The 24,138-nt window shown below is 45.9% G+C and overlaps 2 protein-coding genes across 3 annotated transcripts in view; one reads left to right on the top strand and one right to left on the bottom strand.

Moving 5' to 3' along the window:
* Window positions 1–414: 414 nt before the first annotated feature.
* On the bottom strand, window positions 415–18,981 carry AKAP10 (A-kinase anchoring protein 10). Of its 2 annotated transcripts, XM_085078759.1 has the most exons (15): window positions 18,635–18,981; window positions 15,121–15,168; window positions 12,885–13,067; window positions 12,073–12,612; window positions 10,549–10,647; window positions 10,035–10,119; window positions 9,573–9,696; window positions 8,389–8,525; window positions 7,323–7,467; window positions 6,446–6,619; window positions 4,978–5,087; window positions 4,080–4,162; window positions 3,470–3,522; window positions 2,795–2,890; window positions 415–1,767 (listed from the first exon to the last, which is right to left on the bottom strand). In XM_085078759.1, the coding sequence occupies exons 1-15, from the start codon at window positions 18,792–18,794 to the stop codon at window positions 1,762–1,764; spliced, it is 2,043 nt and encodes a 680-aa protein (XP_084934885.1). In that variant the 5' UTR covers window positions 18,795–18,981; the 3' UTR covers window positions 415–1,761. The 2 variants fall into 2 exon arrangements, with proteins under 2 accessions (XP_084934885.1, XP_084934886.1); XM_085078760.1 differs by lacking the exon at window positions 15,121–15,168.
* A 2,996-nt stretch (window positions 18,982–21,977) lies between these two features.
* Window positions 21,978–24,138, top strand: part of LHFPL7 (LHFPL tetraspan subfamily member 7) — a 58,354-nt gene continuing 56,193 nt past the window's right edge. The window contains exon 1 of the mRNA XM_085078791.1: window positions 21,978–23,631. Within this exon, the coding sequence (XP_084934917.1) occupies window positions 23,344–23,631 (288 nt within the window). The 5' untranslated portion in view covers window positions 21,978–23,343. The remainder of the gene's footprint in view (window positions 23,632–24,138) is intronic.

Below are 24,138 nucleotides of genomic sequence, written 5' to 3'. Positions count from 1 at the left end.
CCAAAACCACGCAAGGTAAGCACAGCCTGCAGGCTCGATCCGGCCAAATCCCTAAGGAAACACAACCCTGAGCAATACCTGTACTCAAAGCTGTGCCTTGCAATCCCTGAACATGCCCAGGTTAGTCGGGATCCTGCCCAGAGGTGCACTATAACAGGCAAGAGTTTAGCTTTGAGAATTCAAAAGTGTGGTTCAATACTGTACTCCAGGACCAAAACCTGCCCCTTTACCTTTTCCAGCCCAACTTCTGCCATGTCCTGTGGTTAAACACCTTATTTAGTATCTAACTATCTACTTACTTAGTATCTAATCTTATTCATCACACTGCCATTAATACAGCCCATTAAGAAACATGGGCAAAATTACCCTTAAACTCACATTAAAAAAAAACACCCCATGTAACTTCAAACCCCATGAAAACAGAAAATCAACACAAATTTTAATATTTATATATTTTAAATCAAAACACAATTAAATATAGTATGTTTTAAGTACATGAATGCTTGGGTATGAGAGAAATAAGAGGTGGTACATAGTACCAAAAACCTATACACAGCCTTTTTTTGCTTTTTCATAACAATACAGTGTGTCTCTATACAATCAAATATTGCAACAGAATAACACTTTCTAGTCAATCAAGATATTCTGAACATTGGAAATGATTTGAGTTCTTCGCATAGTGATTTCTTTGCACAAGTGTGAGGAAAAAAGCAATCATTAGAGTAAAAAAAAAAAACAAAACCCCAAATAAAAGTGTTGTATACTAAAAATGCAGCAGTAATGTAACGGTGAGACACTGAGTACTTCTTCTACCCTGCAAAGTCAACTTGCTGGGGAAAAAAAAGATGTGCTGTGTAACATGGTAAGTGTTGACAGTGTCAGGAAGAAGGCCAGAGGTCATTAAAAATTGTTTTTCTTTGTAAACCAAACATCTGGAATTAGATACTATGTTGGGTGGAGGACAACAAGCGATGGAGAATGGCAGCAATTACTTTTTTCCTTGCTCATGGGATGGTGAGGACAGAAGTGGGGCAGTCTGCAGGGTCCAACCTGCTGGGAAGGTGGCTCTGGGAGCAGAGGGGCTGCAGGATCAGCCTTGGATCTGCTCCGTGGTGGAAGCAGGGGAGGTGTGTGTGGGTGTGTGTGCAGGTGTAGGAGCTCAACAAGGAGTTCCTGATCTTTCTACACTGCCTTCAAAGTTAATGCAGTTATGAAGTAAAATACATTTATCTTACAGTTGAATACTCATCTATTTCAAGTAACGGAAAATTAAACTTAGAACTTTCCAGGTCGTTCACTGCCAATGGATTCACCCTTCCAGGATTTGCCCCATGGCCCTTCCAATTCTGTGTTCAAAAATTACAAGTAGTAGAACTAGAAACTACAGCAAAACCTTCCCCTCTGTTGTGGCCTCTGTGTCCCATTCCAGATATTTTGCTTAAAAGTCTTTTCTTGAGACAGGGTCAAGTATTTGTGAAGTTGATCGCAGTTTCTCAGTGACACATTTGTAAACTGCATCTTCATCTCAGAACCATCATTACTGTGAATGCCACATACAACAGGAAAAAAGTGTTTCTTCACCCTCTACAGTGGAGGTCCAGGATTGCTTCTTTTTCATTCTTCCTTAGAAATGAGGGAGATTCTGGCGGTTGGAGTAACAGTGCTTTGTTTTTATTGGCTGTGTTAAAGAATCCACCAATAGGGAAAGTTCACTCATTCTCAAAGTGGAAAACCAGACTTCCTGTCCTGGAGTTTCTAAAATCATAGCTGGAAAAGGGAAAAACAGTTCATTTTACCCTAAAACATGCAAGGTAATTGCTTGATAGAAAAACATTTTTGTGTTTAAAAACATTGAAGCCATGTATGTTTGAGTTAGGGGGAGAAAAAAACCCCAAACCTAATCCAAACACACTCAACCTTTTGATTACTTGCTTAATTGAATCCAGAGCATCTGCAGCCACTTGATATTGCTAAGTACTGTGCTGAGTGACCTTTTCATCCAGGCAGACTGGAATTATATCATTTGCAGCCAAGCTATTAAGTGAAATCATTATACAAGTCACTTAACTGCTCTATTAGAAAGAAAACACTCACATAGTGGAGCTATGGATCCACCCATTTGGATTGAACAGCTGGGCCCTGGCACATGCTTACCTCCAATAACTGAACATAATGCAAGTTAATTTTTAGAAACTCAGATGCCTGAAAGTCAGAAGTACCAGACACTAACTTGGTAACCTGCTGTCACCAATATTTCACAATATCTGGGTTTTTTTAGACAGAGAACTGGGTTTTTTAGACAGAAAACACAAGGGCTGTAAAACAACAGAGCCACTAAACAAAACTACACCAACCTATGGACAGGGCTACTGTGTCTTTTGAAAGTCTGGAGACAGAATTGTGTAAATGGGTGAACCCAACGAGACAAATTCACAGCTGTTGAGTTTTACTGACACTTCAAGCAGAAATACCACTACTGACTAAGAGGAAACAGCAAGTGTTTCTTGATCCTGCAGCACAGATCACCCTTTTAACTAATTAGGCAGTTTGTAGATTCAAACTAAGACAAGTTTCATGCTTGCACAGGAGAACCACCACAGGCATCTGTTAAGAAATTCCTACATCACACGTAGGCCGAAACACTTCCAACCTTTGTTTCTTCATCTCATGCTCTGCTGGTTTGAACATTTACCAGCGTGGGTTTCAGCCACAGGAGGAAGGCAAGTGAGAGCTCTGCTCCTCCCACAGCCTGGCTGCAGGCAGATGAAGACAGGCAGCCTCTCCACCCCCCTACCTTGGTGACCTTCTCCAAAGGCTGCTCACACTGTGCCTGCTGCATGACATCGTTGACGATCATCTTTGCTATCCTCCAAGCCATCTCTTCTTGAGCCTGAAAAAAACACAGCCCAAAACACAGATAGCTTCAGGTTCTTAAAATAAGAACACAGTGCTCTCAGCAGAATGCACAGCTTTGGAGTCAGGGGAACCCTCACAACTCTGTGACCTCGATGGAAATGCACCAGGCTTCCAAGTACAGTGTTAATTTCAATTATTGTACTTTTGGCCAATTCAATTTCCAAGAGGGTTAGTGGAGTTTTTAGATTTATCTCTTAGGGATTTGTCCAAGCCCTTCTGAGGGGGAAAAATGCAGCCTGTAATCCATGTGCAGTGGTCACTTCACCATAAAAATCAAACAGCACTTCCACACCTACTTGTAGATACATAAAACCACAGTAAGAAAAACCCTGACTGCAAGCACACACTTAATTAGTTCAACCAGCAAGCACTGGTAAAGATCAAACTAGTTTCACACATACATGCAATCAAATTATATTTAGCACACAGAGTGTCCCTGGTTTTGGTGCAGCAAAAAGATACTGAGAGAGAACAGCCAGGATTAAGAACATCAGTATTTTAGTTCTCTGATCTAAAGCATAAAGTCACAATGACAACATGAAAGGGGACACACCTCATCTGTGTTTCCTTGAACCCATTTCTTCATTGCTTGTGAAAACATGGACCCTGGTTGAGACAAAAACAGCAAGCAAGGTATTTCAGCAAAGTGAGGTACAAAGCTAATTCCTGTCATCCCTCCGAAGGGTTTGCTCTGCTGGCACTCAGGACATGGAGGAGTGGCAGGAAAGAAAAGGGATTGCCTGGAGCCATTTGGACACTGAACCCTTCCCAGAGCTGAAAAGCAGCACCAGCAGCAGGTCCCAGGCTGGGTGGGAAGCATGTGGAGAGCTGCAGTTCTTTTTCATCTCAAGACCAAAGCTTTGAAGCTTTGATCACCAGGTCAGCTGCTGATGGCTTCCATCCCTGCCAGGTTCCATCGACAGCTCCAACTCCCACAGGCTGCTCATGCTCCCCAGAGTCCAGCTGGACCAGAAAAGCAGAATTTGGATAGGAAATTGGGCCAGAGATGGGCTTTGCCTCAGAATAGGCCAATCCCCTAAGCATCTCTATTTGGCTTAAAACAGATCTGGAAAGAATCAAGCATTTTGCCTATCTTAACTGCAGTAGGGAAGAGAGCAGCTCTGCAGATGTTTACAGAAATGGAGAGAAAGAGGGAAGCAAACCTTTTGATTTTTTGACATCAGGCTCTGGTTCAGATTCTCTGATGAACTGCCCCAGGTCACTGACTCTTCCAAACGTCATCTTCCTGAGGAGAGGAGTGAAGAACCATGTGAGTGATCAAAAGAACTTTGGCATTATGGAAAGCTACCAGTCAGAAAAACAAAAAAGGCATCACAATGAAGACTCCTTTAACCCATCACCACCTCTTGCACCTAAAATTGATACACTGTGAAAAACCTCCACCTCTTCTCATGGATCTAAACTCGAGGAGTATCTTAAAAGTCCTTTTAGAAACTAGAAATAGGCAAATGCTTCAGTGACTCAATCATGGACTAGTGCAGTGCTGGCAAGTGCTCTGCACTACCACAAAAACATGTCATTAGGGAGAAACAGTTCAGAGGTCCTAAAAGGACAGAAGACTGATGAGAATAGAAAAGCCAGGTTGCTACAGAAACAATTTCTGTATGAGATCCACAGAGCAGAAGAGCTTTACAACAAAGAGCAATTTAGGAACAGAAGAACAGCTAAAGAAATGAAGTAGAAGCCCTTCTCTTCCATTGGGGTGGGAAGAAATCAACATTGCCCATCAATATATCAATATTATTCTTTTCTGTTACAACTCCAAATAGGAACTACCTGGCTATATTTTGGAATCAGAGAGGAATAACTAGGAGAAAGAGAAAAAACAATTAGAAATATTTTTTCATTTGCCATTCTGGCCAGAGAAACATTCACTATCAGTGTTAAATCACTACTGAAATAAATTTGGTTTCAAATATTAAGATATGGACTAAGATCTTGCATTTAGGCCTACTCTCCATAAAGGAAGACACAGCAAAAATGAAACAGAGGTGAAACTTGTAATCCAGAAAGGAAACAATACACTGAAATGAACCTTACCCTGCATATGTTCGTTGATACAAAGATTCTGGATCCAGACTTGCAGCATCTACAATTATTGCTTCATCAAAATTTTTCAGGATTTTAACATTAGCCTTTTTGACATTGGACTACAAATAAAAATTCTAAGTATTAGTGCCCAATGCAGACAACTATCAGCTTCTTAACAAAACTGCAATTTTAATGCTTTTAACACTTAGATAAACCTCCATCAAGTCTCTAAGCAAGAGCAAAAGAATTAGAGAGTGTCTGCACAGCCTTGAATTCCCAACACACAGGACATTGTGGATGATAAAGAGCCAAAGACACAATGGCCAGGTCAGCACACACTGCTGCCTGAGCATTATCAGCTCAACAGAGCCATGAGTGCTCACAAATCATTTGTTGTGAGTCTGGAACATCCCTCTCCTGCACTTGGTAGGCAATTCCCAAACACAGATGCCTCCCCCATGCACAGAGAGCAAACATTTATCTTCTGGCCTGGAGTATTTATACAAGATTATGAAAAAAAGCCAAGGAAACATCAGAGCAACAGCAGGGAGAGCACAACACACAGCGATCCATTATCGCCTCAGCACGGAACAGAAACATCCATTGCTCCCTTCCTGCTGCTCTTTATGCAAAAATATGCAGAGACCCAGAGATTCTCCTATTCACACAAGCAGTAATGCACACCACAGAAAGCAGCACCTCATTTCCTAAATTGCCCAGCCAATTACCAGCAGTTCCTCCAGCTCAGAGGATCAAGCAGCAGGAGGCTTCCAGAACATAGATTTTATTTCCCACTTTGCAGCTAGGGGAGGAATATTCCCTCCTTGCAAATTAGGAGGTTTAAAAATAGTACAAGCAGGTAGTACAGCTTCCAAGTTGCTGGAAACCCAGGATGTGACTAACATTGGTGTGGATAGTGGATTTGAAGCTCAGGGTAGCCCTGCAGAGTTCAATAAAAGCAGCTCTCGCTTGGCTCCTCTGTTCTCAGCTGGGCTTGCAGTTTCCAAGCTGTCCTGGTTACAGGTAAGCCAGAATCTGCTCTGTGTTTGAGCAGATTGATGCCTTCAGCCCTGGAAATGGGTTTACTCTTCAGGACAGAAGATCTGGCACTCTAAAAGAACTGAGCACACAAAACTTGCATGTTTATATTTAAATTGGATAGTATATTCACAAATGTCAATTTTGACCTGAAGTTGTAACTATGGTATTGATAAAATAATGTTATTTCTAATAACAAGCTTTCTTAGATGTTATGGCAGTATGAAAAAGCCTTCAGTGATAGTAACAGCTTAATAAAAACTTCACTGATGCAAAGAAATAACAAGAATTTGGATACAACAAATACCACAGACACTCTTCTGACAGAACTGAGCAGCAGGTAGATTAAACACACCCTAATATAACACAGGCTTTAAATGAAATTGAATGGTGTTTCCTTACAGGGTAAAAACTTGGATATTGCCACAGAAATTGGTACCTGGGAGGCAGAGCCATCCGTGCTCCCTATGGAATCACTGTCAGGAGAACCACCAGGGCCATGAATACTCAGTGCAATATTCCCTCCTGGGAATTCATCTCCTCGTACTGAATGGATGAGGTCGTTCAAGTATTTGTAGTAAAGGTTGCTGGACAAGAAACCAGGTAGGAAAACCTGAGGGACAGAAGGAGTCCTCTTTAATCAAGGCTGGTCTGCACAGTTAGAGAAGAACAAACAAATATCTCAGTCCTTGTGTAGATGGAACACAAGTAAAAGCATCCACACATGGAATTATTGTAGATTAGCAACTGCACTGCTTTAAGTTTTAATCCTACTGCAAAATGAACAAACCCAATTGCCTATTAACCAAATCCTTCAGTAACTGGAACTGAAGTTCAGTTTTTTTCCCCCCTAGAAACCAAGCTTGACAGCTCTACAGTTATTCTGCTTCACTGTTCACAATTCTCTGTAGCTCCAGAATCAAATCATTAATTTCTGGTATCTGGGTATGCCACAGTTACATTATTAACCACATCACTTTGTATTAGACTTGCAAACAACTCCTACTAGGAGGAAGGAAAATTTTCTGAAGATATAAAATGAGCTGTTGATAGCAATTCACATGGGAGGAAATTCTGTTCCTTCCATTAAACTGCAATAATGATCCGAGACAAACATTTCACAGAGCATGAACAGCAGCCAGTGGGTGGTATCTTCAAATCAGACTGGGGAAAAGAGTCTGGCAGATTTTACTGAAGCTGCTCTATTATCCAGGTAAACAGGAAGTCAGTAAAGGAACAGGACAAATCATGGCACACTGTGGAACCTCCACATCACCTTCACTAGGTGTGAACCCCACTCTGAAGAAGGATCTCACCGTCTCCATGGTTGTCCACGCCTGCCTTAAGGGAGTGGTGAAGCAGTTGGGGAGAGGCCCCCCCTCCCTGCAGATGTTGGATTCAATCTCCAGCCTCACAGAGTCATCAAACCCCAGAGGATGTGTGGCCTGTAGGGAGAAGTACCTGGGGAAGGCAAAGGAAACAACACAAACAGGATTTGCAAACCTTTGTGAGTGCTCAGTGCCCACCTGTCCCCCAGACACTGCAGAAACCTGCACACACCTGACTACAGGTGAGACACCACTCCTCCCAGAAAGGGCTCTGAGAGCCCTGCCCTGCAACACAGATGGAAAATAGAGAATAGGAAACAGGAAACACCCAGAACTCTGGAGCAGCACTGGCTCTACATCCTTGCAAACTGAGTTTAAGGATAGGGGAATGACTGATGAACCTCTGAGTGTTTGCTTCTTCCCCAGTTATTATTTCCTCCTTGGGTAATAACTCAAGCTTGTGGTGCAGAGTCTCAAGCTTAAGAACAAACATTTCCTGGAAGCAGTTTTGCTGTCTGTCTCCCAGTTGTCTTATTGCTAAGGTGAAGCACAAAATACAGCAAAGTTCCTCTCCTGAGAGTGAAAGTCTGATATTAAAAAGGATCTAATTGCTTCCTTAAAAAAAGGAAATATTTTGCAATACTAAGAACAAGCACTATTTGGCTTTTATGATGTGTGAGAGCAGTTCCTACAGCCTACTTTACATGGATAACAGTAGCTGAACATTAAGGTTTTTCTGCAGTGCTGTATCTGCTATTAAGCTTAAACCCTTTCCATTTTCAAATGTCAACCAATCAGCTTTGATATTTCACAACCAAACAAACTCAAGCAATCAAGCCCTGAAAATTCTGAGTTGCTTTTAAGAAGGGAAACCTTGTAAGGATTTCTCCTCATGTATATCAAAAAATTGGAAAAGTTCATGTGTGCAAACACATCAAATACCACCTTAATAAAATGCACCTCAGCAGAACAGCACAAGACTGCAGAGAAGTTCCTTTTGCACAGCAACACAAAACCACAAGCACAGAAACAAAGGATTGTTGAACTCCCTCACTTGTCATATAAAATCATGGCATCATTCTGTGCTTCTTGCCCATCATACTGGCCTTTTTTGGCAGCAAGCTGAGACTGGAAGTTATCTGCTGCCAACCAAAACTGCAATACATTAACTGCATCTTCCTTCTCCATGTACTGGAAGGGAAATCAGAAAAAAAAGGAGAGATTAAAAAAGTTTTAGCAAGAAACTTTTAATAAGCATAGATAAACTTCCTACTTCCTATTTAGAACAAGAAACACAATTCATATATTAGTGATGCTAAACTGTCACCAAGACACAACATTTTTAATTTTTCTGTTGCAGACAGATTTAGTTTGTTTGGGAAAAAAAAAAACCCACACAAATTTTGATATTTCTTTTCTGTACTCGTTTTCACACTTGGTTTCCAAAAAACTATTTGTCTCACACTAGGACAGGAAGCACCATGTTCATGCTACATTTAGCTTGCACTGAGCTCAGCACATTGTCTCAGCTTCCCAAGCTGCAGTTTCAAACTACATCAGCTTGTTAGACTGTCAGGACAAGTATGTCAAAAACTGATTCCTTTAAGGTGCAGGAGCCTGAAACTGTGAAATCTTACATTTAACCTATCACATCCCCAAAGGTGCTCTCTCTACATAACACTGGTGAGTGATTTGTTATCTGTTATAACACTTAAGGCTTTCAGAGTCATTGTGATGTGAAGATCAAGATGACTTTTGTCAAAGCTTCTACAAAGCCAAGAGACTCTCAGAAGCACTCATGAGGAAGTTACAAATACTCATTCCACAACACAATGGAGAGATCTGAACATTTGAATTAGTTGTACATGGGGGCAGGAAAAAGTTCAATTTTCTGTCAGAAAAGATACACCTTGGGTTTTTTATTATATTTAGAATCATAGAATCACAGAATTGTTTGGGTGGGAAGGGACCTTAAAAGTGATACAGTTCCAACCCCCTGCCATGGGCAGGGATACTTTCCACTATCCCAGGTTGCTCCAAACCCTGTCCATCCTGGCCTTGGACACTGCCAGGGATCCAGGGGCAGCACAGCTTCTCTCACACCCTGTGCCAGGGCCTCACCATCCTCACAGGGAACAATTCCTTCCTAACAACTAATCTAAAGCCATCAGGGAATGAACAGATTTTTTTTATTTGCTAGAAAGGGATCTAAAAGCAAACCCAAATGCTGACACTCACCTCAGAGAAGTAGAAGAGGGCTGACTCACAGAACAGAATGTCAGCCAGATACACAGTCCCACTGGTCAGCACCTCGATCTGGTATTTACAGAAGTGGTGACTTCGCAAAAACTCACTAAAGTGCCTGCAGAGAGACAATCAGTTATCAGGGGTCAGCAGCATCCCAGGCACCCTCAGAACCAATGAGCTCTTGCCCAGAATTCTGATACTTTTGGTTGGATAAAAGCAAAACTAGCAAGAAACAGGGCAGGTGAAAATGGCATGAGAAAGAGACAAAGAACACGACAGTGTGAACAGCCAAGTTCAGCAAGAATGGATTTGGAGGAGGGGATCTGAGCAGTTTCAAATTTAGAAGACTGCACAGAAAAGTGCTGATATGGGTATGTCTTGATAAACATTTTTAACAGAACCTTTAGCAAAAGGACAAGAGCCACAAGAACCCAAAGCATTCCACCAACTTACTCTTGTTCCATTGCATTAAACACTATGGACTGTGCAGTAACGAAGCAGTTGGGATCCACTTGGCCATCTTCCCCACAGATCTTTGCTGCAAAGAAACACCAGGTTAATTTTAACATGGATGTGGCTGATGGAGCTGAAAGGCACCAGCAAGGGCTAGTTAATGAGAAATTGCAGTTCAAATCCACCAGAATCAGCTGGTTGTGACTGAGCAAAGAGCTTTTAAAGTACTGCAGGTGCCAAATGATAATAACACTGCTAAAATATTTGATTGAGATTCATATCTGGATCTCCTCCATAACCACCAAGAATTCTTCCCCTAATTTAAACAAAATCTCTGGAAGTTCTTCTGGACATATTGCACAGCACTGCTGAAGGTCTTGTAATCTACTATCTTTTTACAGCTGCCTTTAAAATTCATAAAAATACAAATAAATATAAGTGTGTGACATATTAGAGACACATTTTTATGGGGACAGAGCAGCTCTGAAATGAGGAAGCAGTTATTTATTCTTACCAACTATGTCATTTCTCATTGCTTCTGTAATAGGGATTGGTTTAGCAGCATCTGGAGAAATATATTTGGTAAAAGTACTAACTGCATCTCGTTCTATACCTGCGGGGAAGAAACACAGAATCAAACCTGGAATTCCTTGGAATAAGTGAATAACTAATGTCTGCTCTTCAGAAAAGCAAGTGTCTAATTCTCAGTGATGTTTCCTCCCAGTCCACTGCAGGATATTCATATTCTGCTCCTGACCAGCTGCAGTGACCATGTGAGCTCCAGCCAGGTCACAATAAACCCAGCATGGACTCACTAAGATGGAATAAAACAATGGAGCTCCAAATTTTCCCTACCACCACACAAGGCAGAACCCACTTCCTCAGATGCACACCTTAGTCTCAGAAGCAACACCTTCCAGCAAGTGAAGCTCCCAATTTTTAGCTCTCATCACAGACAAATTACTTGCATTATATAGGAATTACAAGAAAAAAACAAACATCTTAAAATGAGATGCCTCAAACAAGTTGTGTGCTTTACACATCCTCTTTTGAGACTTGGGACTCTGGTCTGGAAAAGAGAAAAAAGTTGCACTCAGATTCTTTTCAGATTTCTCAAGAAGGACCCTGTGTTTTCAAATTCTTTTTAGAAATCAGAAAACAGATGAGCTTTAATGATTAAAACATAATTTCCTTTGTTTAAATGACTTTGGGGCTGAGGTTATGTATTGTGGAGGCATAAATGATAAATAACTACATGAGAAAGACAAACAGCAAGAGAAGGGGATGCAACATGAGGAAACAGTTGGGCAAACAAAAGGAACCAATATGAAGAAAGAAGTGTTTCCTTTTTGCCTGCAGACTTGCACAAATGAGGGAGGACTGAGCAGATGCAGAGTAGAGTAACATTTCACTGTGCATGTAGCTTACTACCAAAAGGAAATATTTTAATTTCATTCTTACTTCCAGCAGCCTCTGAAGAGGTGGAATCCAAATGATAACAAATCAGTTACAAGGGGATGAAGTCTATCAAATAAATCCAAGAATAAAAACAATACATTCCACACACAAATCTCCACAAGTCTTTTACAACCACTACTTATGTCATGCTATGTGATACAGGATATTTACCTTCCATGGCAATTATAATTAATTATAAATTCTCAGCCCCATCATCCAACCTCTCTGCAATTCTTTTAAGGTGGGATGGGATGGGATGGGTGAGGGAAGAACAGGACATTGCAATGTTCATCTTCACTTCTTACAATTACACATGGAAGAACAGAAGCAACCTAAGCTTATTGAGTACACAATGATTTTGAAGTCTCTTTAGCAGCTTTTTTATTTTTAAAAAAGTCAAACAATACACAGCTCAAACTGACCAGCAGCAAGTTAACATCAGTGATACATAAAACTTTCTTCCTTTCAGCATCACACTTGCTAAGAACCTGAGAACTGAGGCAGCTCCCTGCACACAACAGCAACAGGAAACATTCCCCATTTCCCACCTTTTCAACCAAAGGCAACACACAGCACTTACTTTTCATGAGTTTTCCTGACAAGTCCTTTAGTGCAGAGGAGGGGCTGTTTCTATTTGATACTGCAAGCTTGGAAGATTCTTGCTGATCAGCTGGCAGAGGCTGAGTCCCTGTCTCTGGCTTCCTCAGACCCAGAGCACTGGTGCTGTGGCTCCCCTGCCCCGGCAGCACCACATGGTTCTGGCTGGGGGCAGTTCTGTCGGGCTCAGGTCGGAGCAGCCGCGCTGTGCCAGAGCCCTCCAGCCTCTCCTCCAGCCACCCAGCAGGAGGGGAGGAGGCCAATTCCTGCTGCTTGGAGGGGGAAACAGGCTCTGCCAGGGAGCTCTGCTTCACCGTGTTGAGGCTGTGCGCGCGGATGCGGGACCAGGTGGTGGAGTGGAAGCTCTCGGCCTCTAACCAAAATTTAACCAAGTGCTCCATCCTGCGCAGCTCCATGAACTGGATGAAGTAAGGGAGGGCTACACTGTCCTGCAGGACTTGTTCAAGGGTCTTGGAAAGGCTTGATTTGGTCTCTTGAGCCTGGTAATTCAGACACGATCTGCCTAAAGGAAAGCATAAAAGGGAATGAGTCCATACAGTACCATAGATGAAGGGGGTTGGATACAAAAGTGTCCTGTAATGGAACAGAGAAGAGGCAATTCCAGCATAATGACAAAGTGAAGGAATTGTCTGCTCCCTTCAAAACCCTCCCAGGGCAACACAGATGCTACTGTAACAGCAGCCACACTTTTATTACCTATTTACTCCAAGGGATGGTGAGTGCATCAGTAATACAAGAGAATAAAAGGAAATGTTGACATGATGCCAGCCTTACCTAAGTCTCCAAAATGAGCAGCTTCCATGTGACTCGGCTGCTTCTTGAGGGCAGCTGTGCGGCTGCTGGAGAAAGAGTCCATGTTGGCAGAGATGGCATTGATGGCCACATGGCTTGGTCCTGCAGCCTCCAGCAAGGCATGATTTCTCGTGCTTCTCTGAGGGGAATGTACTGGGATTGGAGCTGGAAGCAAGACAGGAATTGTTAAAGCACAAGGACCCCAAGATCTGTTCTAAACATTGCCCATTGCTAAGCAGCCCAAAATATGCCAAGGAATTTGCAAGAGTCAATCTCACTAAAACCTCACTGTACACTGTGTGTCATCTTTGATCAAAGGTCTAATCAAGGACCACAAGTTTTATTATTGCAAGAATAAATTCACTCCCACCCACCTCTATTTTCCTTATTCAGCAGCAAATCAAGAGATGCCACGTCTAAGTTTACACATGAAATATTCCTGAGTCTTCCTGCTTCCTTGATAACCTATTATAACAGCTGAATACTCTGTCAACTCTTTACTTCAGTTCCTATGCACCTGCCAATCCATTCCCATGCCTTTCTGAAGGCTAAAATGAGTTAAAAGATCCTACAAAGCTCTCTGCAGGTTTTAATAAGAGTATTTTTCAAAAATATTTCTGTTGCTTCTGCTTGGTTGCAAGAGGAAAAAAAAGCAATAAGGAAATACCTCTGATGAAACCCAGGTTATAAACTTAACGCCCTCTGGTTGCTTTAGGACATTGACTAGCTATTGGAGCTCAAAAAGAACAAATAAGAACTTTCTCACACAAAACTCTGCTAATTGTTAATTGATGACAAAGCTGAAAAAACCCAAACCATGCTCATAGCAAATTCCAAAACTCTCAGGAAGCTGCATTAGATGAGGATGTCGTGCAGGGACATCTTACAGCTCTGACTCAAAAATAAAGCATGCCAGATGAGCTGATTATCTCAGCATTTCCCAGGGATGTGTTTCATCAAGGTGTCAAACAGCTTGGGCTTCATGACTTCCATGTTGCATCACTTTATTTTTACTCCCAATTTTATGACAGCAGTTGACAATTTCACACTTGCATGTCACAGCAGAGATACCTCAGGAGCAATGGTATAGGAGAGTTAAACTATTTCAGTTATTGCTAAGTGTTTGTGCAGTTGCAGGGTTTGACACCAAAGCACCACTTGCTGCTTCTCACAAAGCCTCTGGGTATTTCATACCAGCAATAATGGGAAAATACCTTTTTTTCCAAGCCCAAGGGATGGCAGCAATGGGAAAACTTGGTGGAAGCTACTTATAAAGAGCCAGAGCCACACTCCTCAGTAAAGCCTGGGCTTTTGTCAATTAGATTCAAATTTAAATTTATTATGAACATTTGAGGAAAAAATGTTCTATTTTCTCCAAGGCTCAAACAAAGGTGCTCTGAACATGCAATACTACACATTTTCAAGTTTATTTTTATTTTCAGGGTCACCATCCTGGTAGTTGCACTGGAAGGTGAGGTGTGCTATGCAATGGATGCAACTCATTGTTTCCTGCATTTGATTTGTAAGACAGACCACCAAGGTGAAAAAAACCTTTAATTTTCTCTTGATATGCAGATAACACATTGACAAGTACAGAAACATGATTTTGTCTGAGGGTATAAAAGTAACAGATCAGATCCAGGCATTCACTTTATCTCCTTTCAGTACTGCAATAAAAACTGACAGGAGAAGCAAACCTGTTTTCCCACAGTTTACAAATCTCTTTTCCACCAAGATCTTTTCTCCTTTCCTAAGAGATTTAGCAACAAGATCTCTGGACCACACAGAGCAGCAGCTGAATGGCTCATTCAGAATTTGGATCTTCAGCCTCACAAGCCACATCACACTAAGTTAAATCAGATCCTGAAGCTGCACTTTCCAAACTCCAAAGAACACCTGAGCAAGAAACTTCAGGAGCAATTTGTGGTGGATGAGGAACAACTGCCATGTGCAAGGTGACCGATTTGTCTGATCACTTTGAATTAAAGCTCATGCCTCAGATAATTTAATAACCTTCTGCACCTACAGATTCAGCAAGATGAGGAGGAAAGATTAGTTACTATAAATACCCAGAAAAAGAATTAAGTTTTGGATTTGGTTTGGGTTTGATGCACAGGTCAGATCTGTGCTCAGGAGTAAGGAAATGATCCTGCTGGGTAAGATAAAAACGGCAGATGATGGCAGAGATCTGAATTTACAGACAAAACTTTGATCTTACTTTTAATTGCTTTCACATCTGTGGTCTTTTCTTGTTCTTTGCCTTTCACTGTAAAATACAAGGGAAAATGTTAATGCTATTTTATAATGGGTCACTAATGGCATTTACCTGAGAGTGGCCATAGAATTCCCAACATCAGCAAGTACCAGAGGCAGATGTAAACTATGATTTTGTTAAAACTGATTTCTCATGTAAATCTGCACATCAAGTAACTGATAGTGGCTTTGAAAGCTTTTCTGTTGACTTAGTTTTAAAAACAAAACCTTATCATCCATTAAATAAGTTTAATGAAATACAGTCTGTTAAAATTCCCACAGAGGAAGATGTTTGCTGTCTACAGAATTAAAGCCAGGAGGATTAATTTCATAAGCAGCATGACCTGGGAAGAGTGGGAAAGGTGTGTTTTAAGTGCAGGGCACTGGCAGGTGCTCTCTGTGAACCAAAAATCACCTAAAAACAACATTTCCTTTGTATTCCAGGCAGAGCAGCACAACACCCAACAGTGAGGAGATGTGGGCTGGCTCTGGCTCCATGGAGCTGCTCCCATGCACATGATGGATACCACAGAAATGCCCTGGAAACTCCCTGCAAACAGTTAATTCTCTCACAAATAGCTTTGCTTAATCATCATCAAACCTCGAGTGAGCAGCTGATTGGGAGATAGCTGTAAAAAGTTGTGATGGAAAGCACTTTGGGGATTTATTTATTTTTTAATATTACTATTTTTTAAAGGAAGCTCCTAAAGGAAGTGAATGAGGAGATCTGCTCAAAACAAAAATAAAGAAGCCCAAGCAGCACATAAACAGGATGGCAGAGAAACAAAAGCAGTGGTGATATTGGAGAACGTGATCCACCAGGGAGGCTGCTCCAGGCAAGGATTATTACTACAAATAGGTCATCCCTGAACACCGACTGTGGAGCCATTCCAGAGGTAGCCACGAGTCACAGCCCAGCACAATCACACATTTACATCACAAAACACGAGCGGATCACAAAAACCCACCCAAAGCATTCCTACCCCGACCGAAGGGTTTTAAATATTTTAAAGGGGAACTCCGCTCTCCGGTTACATAATTGCCCTGCCCCGGTGGCTGCAGCACTGCCTGCCAGCCTCTCCTGCGAGCACAAACACTGCAGGGCTGCAAACTGGCAAAAATTGAGGCTGCCAGGGAGCACGTTCTCTGACAGAGGGGTTTAAGTGTTCATTAAAGAGGTGGGTTCTCTCCACACTGACCTCCTGCAGTCCGATGCAGCTGGGCAGGGAGAGTATCCAGCCTTTACATAACTGGAGAGAAATCACCGAGAAAAGCTGCATGTCTGAGGTAACACTGAGGCACAAAGGGAACGAGGAAATATCTACACACCCTTATCCTTCCCAAATCACCCCAATAATTCATCAAACCAGTTCCTAGCTATCAGCAGTAATCCCTGAGTTTCACACAAAAGTCCTCCATAAGCCTATTTTCAGTTTAAATACCTCTGTTCCTTCTTACCAAGCGAGTTCCTCCCTAAATACCTACTTACTACTGGAAATACAAACTCCAGGGTTGTGTCCCAACCCTTTCCACACAGGCTGCTTGTGTCCCCAGCAGCTCTGAGCACAACCAAGGGACATCAGCAACTGCAGGGGACAAAACCAGCTCCGATCCAAGACCGAATTGTAGAGAGTGAAGTTTCACTACATGAATTCACTTTCACTTCCCCAAAGAAGCGGATGCTGTGTGGTGCCTGTGTGAAACCAGAAGGAACCACAGGACAGGGACTGAGGGTGAGATTTCCAGTGGCCAATCCCATCCCAAAGGGTGCCAAAGCGGCACGTGACATTCCGGAGCTTTAATTCACATCTTGGAATGCTCTGAACAAACCCAAAAAAACTGTCCACAGTGTGTCAACAGTGCACACAAAGCAACGAGGAGCTGCTGAGGTCAGCCAGGCAGTGGGACTGCACGTTATTCCCAAGATATCCCCAGGGATGAGCTGTTCCACTGGCAGCAGTTTCATAACCTTCCCTCAAGCGCCCAGCTCACCTGTTAAGACTTTGATTTCTCAACCTATTATCCACCCTTCCAGACCTTTATTTTAAGGCCCAAGCTATAAAAACACTTTACTCTTTGTTTTGATTTTTTTACAGTTCAGTAGCTTTATGATCCTCGCCACGGTTTAATTTAAAATTAAATTTTTACCCACTTCAATATCCTCCTAAACAATGACAGCTCACCCCAGGAGCACTGGTGTTTGTAGGATTTTGGACTGCACGTGTCCAGAGCTTTATCCTAAGCCTTAACCTGCTGCTTTTCTCCCAGCTTCAGTTTAAATCTTCTCTTAAAGCCAAATCTAAAAACAGAGATCACACCAAGAGTGTTTTATGCACAGCCCAGATGAAAGGTTACTTTTCTCCTCTCCTTCACAGCGTCTCTCTCAGGCATTTAGTGCTGATTTGCCTCTCTGACCAAAGATCCTTTAATCAAAGGAACACAGATCCTCAATTACACTTCTCACATAATCAGACCTTTCATTGCTTTCTCCCTGAGAAAGATTCCACCCAAGCTGACCTTGTCCCTGTGATCCACACCAGGATGGAACCTCAGCTGCACAATTCTCAACAAAGCAGCAGCAGCTCTTTCTGAAGACTTTATAACCACTATGAAAGTTTTATTCTGCAGCTCAACATTTGTATATAAATATAAGCACCCCAAAAAGGATTACACCACTTGCAAAGCCCTCAGTGGCTTCAGGAGTCTTCAGATCTGCTAACAGGAACAGAAGTTTAGACTCATTTGTATCACAATTACTGCTGCTTTGGTCGAGCAAAAAGGACGAGTGAGACAAGAGCAACAGCATCACCCCAGGTACACCACATTGCTTCCCAGCATGTGGATTTTGGGTTCAGTAACCCAGAATGGTTTGGGATAGTGCTGCAGCAGATCAATGGTTGCATTGTTCGAGCTGCAGCATCACGAGGTAACAGAACTTTCCCAAGGGGCTCTTCCGAAAAGGTGCCACTTTCAACAAAACCACCCAAACCACAGCTGTGGGGGCTGAGAGCACAGGGCTCTCCCTGCAGCACAAGCACCAAGTGCCTTCAGAACGCTGCACTCCCAGAGAACACTCAAACTACACCCATTTGTGCTGCTGGAGCACAATAAATATTTCAGGAGCCCTGAATTTCAGATCCCAGCTTGTGCTCCCTAGCAAATGTACTAGAGAATAAACTGCCAAGGACTCCTTCGGTTTTCTCGGAGAGCTCAGCGCGATGAGGTCCCTTTTCCATTGAGATTTCCAGCTGCTGCTGTACATCCTCAGCCCATTGTATTTTTTACACAGCCGGCTATGTCAGCGCTGTGAAAAATCCCTCCGTGAAGCGCTCGAAGGCTCGAACCCGCACGGGGCTGGGAGCTGCTGCAGCTCGCTCCGCTCCCGCCCTGCTCCCGGCCGGAGCCGCCGGCAGCCCGAGAGCCGCACCGGAGAGAGCCCCGAGCCCGCCGAGCCCTCCCCGCCCCGCGGGGTCACTGACCGTCACTGGCGGGCAGGCCGCTCCTCAGGGCGCGCAGCTCCTCGCGGGGCGCGGCGGCGGAGCCCGGCGGGGCAGGGCCGGGGCCCGGCAGTCGCGCGGGGGATGAGCCCGCCGGCCGGCCGCCCGCCGCCCCCCTGCCTTTCCGCCTGAAGAAGGACATAGCGCCGGGGAGGGGGCGAGGCGGCCGCCGGGGGGAGGAAGGCGGGAGGGAGGGAGGGCAGCGCGCCGGGCCCTATGAATGAGGCTGCAGCGCCCGCCCGCCGCCGCCGCTCCCTCCGCCTCTTCCTCCCGCGGCGGCGCCCGCGGCCGCCATGTTGTCAACAACCGCCCCGCGCCCGCTTCCGGCAGCGCCGCCCGCGCGGCACCACGGGATAAGGCCGCACTCAACATGGCCGCCGCGGCGTCGCGCCAGCCGGCCAATGGGGGCCCGGGCGGGGCCGCCATCTTGGGTGAGGGCAAGAAGCTCGCACTGGCAGACGGGGACGGGGGCCGCCATCTTTGATGAGGGCACGGGGCGCCGGGCGGTGTGAGGCGCCGTCCGCCATGTTGGCTGAGGGCAGCAGTGACCTGGGGACGCTGCGGCAGTTCGGGTGCAGCCCGCGGGCAGAGGGACAGCGAGCCCTGGGGACAGGCGACAGCGGGGAGCGCCGCGAGAGCCCAGGTGCCCTGGGAGGCGCCCTGCAGACCTCAGGGAGGTTCTAAAAATGTTCCCTTTTGGGAACATTCTGGGGGACGCAGCAGAGGGGACGGACGGACAGATGCACGGACGGGCAGATGGACAGCAGGACACATGGACAGCCCTCGGCGCTGTCCGAGCTCCCGCCGGGCAGTGAGGGCTCTGCAGGGCCGGTCCCGCAGGCCGTGTCACGCTGTCTTGCAGGAATGCAGCAGCTCCGGCATTCCATGGCCACTTGTCCCTGCACACAGCAGCGCGACCAGCAATCCTGCCAGGCTGTCAGGACAGCGCCGGGCGGTGCGAATCGATGTCTGATAAGTCAGTTCCGTCTGCGTCCCAAATCCCGCCACAAAAATCCTCTTAATTATCCTCCCCAGGCACATCTGCTCTTCCCTCACCTACCAAGGACGTTTGTCACTGTAGCGCAGTGCTGAGGTTGATCTCTGATCTAAAAGCTTGGCAGACACTTTATAAAGACTGTGATTATAAATGATGTTCTGTGTGAGGAAACTGAGGCACAGAGCCAGAGAGCAGCTCGGCCATGCCCGTGTCACGCCGGATCGATGCAGTGTCACCCCTCTGCCGTGTAACTGTCCTGCCCTTGCTGCCCGAGCCACGGGAAAATGATGTAATTAATAATCATTACGCGAGTTTCTGCCCTGCCTTTCATCCAAGCGTTCCAAAGCTCTTGACAAACACTCAGTAATTAAGACACATAAATTGTAAATAGCTTAAAAGGTACATGGGGATCTTGCAGGGCTGGGATGGAGTTGTCTCCTGGGCGGGATGGTGCCGCTGATCAACACCCTGTAGCAACTGCATTTTCTCTTTTGATATTATTTTTGTTAACTGATGCTCTTTGATACAGTTTTGTACACATGCCCAGAGGCTGGCTGGAGCATAATGAACTCTTCTATATGGTTTCTGCGTAATGAATGGAATTATTTAATTGGCACATAACCTCAGAGACTGCTAATAGACTAAAATGTTCCAAAGATGAGCAAACTGGAAAGAATGGGACGACTCAGGGAACACTAAATTAGCATCTTCTGCCAAAAATTTCGCAGCCAGTCCTCTTGGGTTTCAGTGTATACATTTGGGTTGAACAAGGATGCAATGATTTACATGAGAGTTTGACATTAATTACCTTCCCTGGACTGAAATTTTCTCTCACTTTTGGGAATGCAGAAGGGCTGAAGCTCCAAACCAGAGCTGCCCACTCAGCCTTGGATCTGGATCTGAACTGGAAGTGTGAGTGACAGCAGGTTCTGGAGTCTTTAGCACAACGTGACAGTTTAATTATCTGAGCAATCAGTTAAATATGACTTCAGGACATGGGTTGGCCAACGTCAGAGAAGCTGAGGGACTCCTCCCTGAATTAAAATATGCAAATAAAAAAAAAGCTGTCTCACTGCTTGATTTCTTCCTCTCCATAGCTAGAAAAATAAGCAAACTGTAATATTTTAAAAGATATGAGTGGAATGATCATGTTTGGACAGAACTAATAAAGTAGAACAAGACTTCATTGCCTCTCACTGAGATAATTTATCACAGGGCACTGCTCTGCTCAATTACAGCACAAAACCACAAATGTAACACGTTAGAGTGTTTCCCATTCCCATTTCTCCTATCTTTGGGACAGTCCATTTATCCCCATGATGTTGGCATTCTCTCATATATAGAATTCTCCCTACTCTGGGAATACAAACACCTACAATTACATGAGTAAGGACTTTAACAGCTGAGATCTTACTCTGGAATAAATAACAATGCCCTAAACACATAAGGAGTCAAAGATGTCTTTGCACAGAAACTCACAGCACCTTCAATTAGAGACTTGTCTTTTTCTCCTACTTTTTTTTTTTTTAATGGGGAAACAAGTGTCTGCATGCACACATAAAATCTGTGGCAAACTTGGATGTGGCTGCCCTCAGTCCATTAACCCTCATGGGAAAGAGAAGGTTGGTACTTGCTTCCCAACTGTGCTGAGCATTTCAAAGATGGGAATTCTCCCACATCCCAGCCTGGCAAAAATTGACTGCTTTTATTAAAACATTGCAGTGCCTCTCTGTCTCCTTCCACTGAGCACATGCCCGAGGAGGGAGGTTTGTTCCTCCGTGCCTGGGCACAAGCAAAGAGTGAAGAGTCTCTGCCTGATTCTCAGTGGGTGAGTTAAAACTTGACGTTTGAAGTGTAAAATTGGGGGGAAAACGCAAAAAAAAGGGGAAAAAAAGCTCACCCCCAGCAGGAAGAGTTGTGTTGGTGACCTGCTGCTGCTCTGCTCTCGACAGCAGAGCTCTGGGGAAGCAGCACTGAGCAGGAGAAAACAGAAAATCCCCCTCACCAGGTCCTGAGCTCTTCCCAACCCTGCTGCGGGCTGCTCCTGCAGGAGGGAAGCCTTTTCTGCAAGGCTTTGGAGCCACTCTGGAATTATTCTGAATTACTGAAAGCAAATGAGCTCGTTGTCACCTCCACTGCCCAGATGGCATTGCCAGCGCTGTGTGAGACTCACCTCAGATGACCTTTCTCCAATCCACAGTGTTTTTCCCAAGTTCTTGGCAATTCAAGTCAGAAATACTTAAAAATAACAATCTGGTTGAAGTTAAAATGTTAAAAAATAATAATCTAGTTTAAGACCATCTTCTATTTCTCCATTCTTCCTTTTCCCCCCGTTTGCTTTTCTAGATGTCTCAAGGAGTACAAGAAGTGATGCAGCACATGACAGCAGTTGGGTATTTCTTTGAACCAGAGATTTCGGGTTGAAAACAAGGCTGAGTGTGATTTTGTCCCTTCAAAACTCACCTGAAGTCACAGGACAAGCAGCATCGGCGACATTTATAAACGCAAGACACAGACACACCCGCGTGAAGCCAAAACGCTGCGTCCAGACAGAGCTGCAGCGCGTTACCCGGAGGCTTTGCCCGTGAATTCAGCTGCAGGAGCGGGTGGTTTGCCATCGGGGGGCTCCCGGGGCAGCTCGACTCCTGCCGCAGCACTCCGGGCGCACACCAGGAGAGGGTGCCAAGCCCTCGGCTTCTGCTGCCGGGATCCGCACGGGCTTCCCAGGACTCGGAGCTCTCTCCAAACGCTGCGCTTAAAACACCAACCAACGCACCCTGGATCTAAAGGAAAACCTGTTATTTTTCTTTTTTTTTAACCACGAGCCGCCCAAATGTCTTTAACTGTTTCAGCGGTACTGGCTGTAAGTGCCCGAATACCACCTGAGGACATTAGGGCAGGATAAAGATATTTTTTGCTACATTTTTAAAAGGATCGGATGGTTTTTGCGGCTGATGGACGTGGGACCGCTCGGGTGGACAGCTGAGCGCCTGGAGATCGAGAAAACCCCGTAATATCTGCGAGGCACAACCATAAGACATCAACCCATTCTGCACGGCTACCGTGAGGTTTAGCAGGAATAAAACGCGATCCATGAAGTTTCAGGATGACTGTTATAAAAATCCATCTGCACTGGGAGGCGCAGCTTTTACACCTCGAGTAAGCGCAGGCTCCGGGCAGCCGCTCTGCCTCGCTCCCCGCTCTGCCTCCAACACCTTGCAGAAACCTGCGGGACTGGAGGATAACACTGCCCAGGCGAGCAGCCCCGAGTACGAGACCTCCCTGCCACGGAGGGTTTTAAATCCCCCGCGCGGCGACAGCCGGGCTGCGAGGAATTCCCGCATTCCCCACGCGTGTCCCTGTCCGGGAGAGCCGCAGGAGCAGAGCCGCAGCATCGCCGTCTGCGGGCACCGGGGAGGGTTAAAACATCACCGATAATTAACCGCAGGAATAACCCGACTCTTTGGGGGCAGAGAAACGGCGTGAAGCCCCCAGCCCGAGCGCGCAGGTGACTCCGCTCCCCCAGCCCGGATTGCCCCCGCCCGCCGCGGGTGTCGCAACCGCGCCCGTGCTCAGCCGCGCCCCGCGGGGGGGGCGGCACAGGGAGCGCGCAGGGAGCGCGCAGGGAGCGCGCAGGGGCGCGGGCAGCGCTGCCGGCCCCGCGCCCGGCCCCGCCGGCCGCCCCGCGCCGCCGATGCTGTCGGTGTCGGTGCCGGTGGCGGGCGCGGGGGCGGCGCGGGGCGCGGGCTCTCTGCCCCGCCGGCGCACCATGTGCAGCGGCGTCGGCTGCTTCTGGGCGCTGCTCTCCGCCGGCCTCCTGGCCGCCTGCGCCGCCGCCTTCCTCTCGCCGGCCTGGCTGCTGCCGCCCGGCCGCGCCGCCGCCGGCTTCGGCTTGCTCTGGCGCTGCGCCGGGCCGCCCCGCGGCTGCCACGGCTCCGCCGGCCCCGGCGGCTTCGGAGACATCCCCTCCGGTTCTTGGCAGGTGAGCGCCTCCCCGCCGCGGCACCCCCGACCGCCTCTCCCGGGCTCCCCGGCACCTCCCCGACATCCCGCCTGCCCTTCCCTGGACTCCTCGGCATCTCCCATCATCTCCCCGGCATCCCCTGTGTCTGCTTCTGGCGCTCCTGCATCCCTCATCACCTCCCCGGCATTTCCCGTCACCTCTCCGGCATCCCCCGCCGCCTGCTTCGAGCTCCCCGGAATTTCCCATCACTTCCCCGGCATCCCCCATTGCCTCCTCTGCATCACCCCTGCCTGCTTTGGGCTCCCCGGCGTCACCCCATCACCTCCTGGCATCTCCCAAGACCTGCCCCAGGCTCTCCAGTATCTCTCTGTCCTCCTCACGTCCCTAAGGTCCCCCTGTCATCCCCGCAGTTAGCCCTGTCCTGTCCTCCAGACCTGCTCCAGCATCCCTGTCCTGCCCTGAGCATCCTCTGCATCCCCCCGTGCTCCCTCCAGCATCCCTTTCACCCTCTGCATCCCACACGTT

This window comes from Lichenostomus cassidix, chromosome 19, assembly GCF_008360975.1.
Source record: "Lichenostomus cassidix isolate B80296 chromosome 19, HeHo_3.0, whole genome shotgun sequence".
NCBI classification, from domain to species: Eukaryota; Metazoa; Chordata; class Aves; order Passeriformes; family Meliphagidae; genus Lichenostomus; species Lichenostomus cassidix.
Note: the sequence above shows the minus strand (reverse complement) of the source record. Positions and strands in the feature narration are given on the sequence as shown.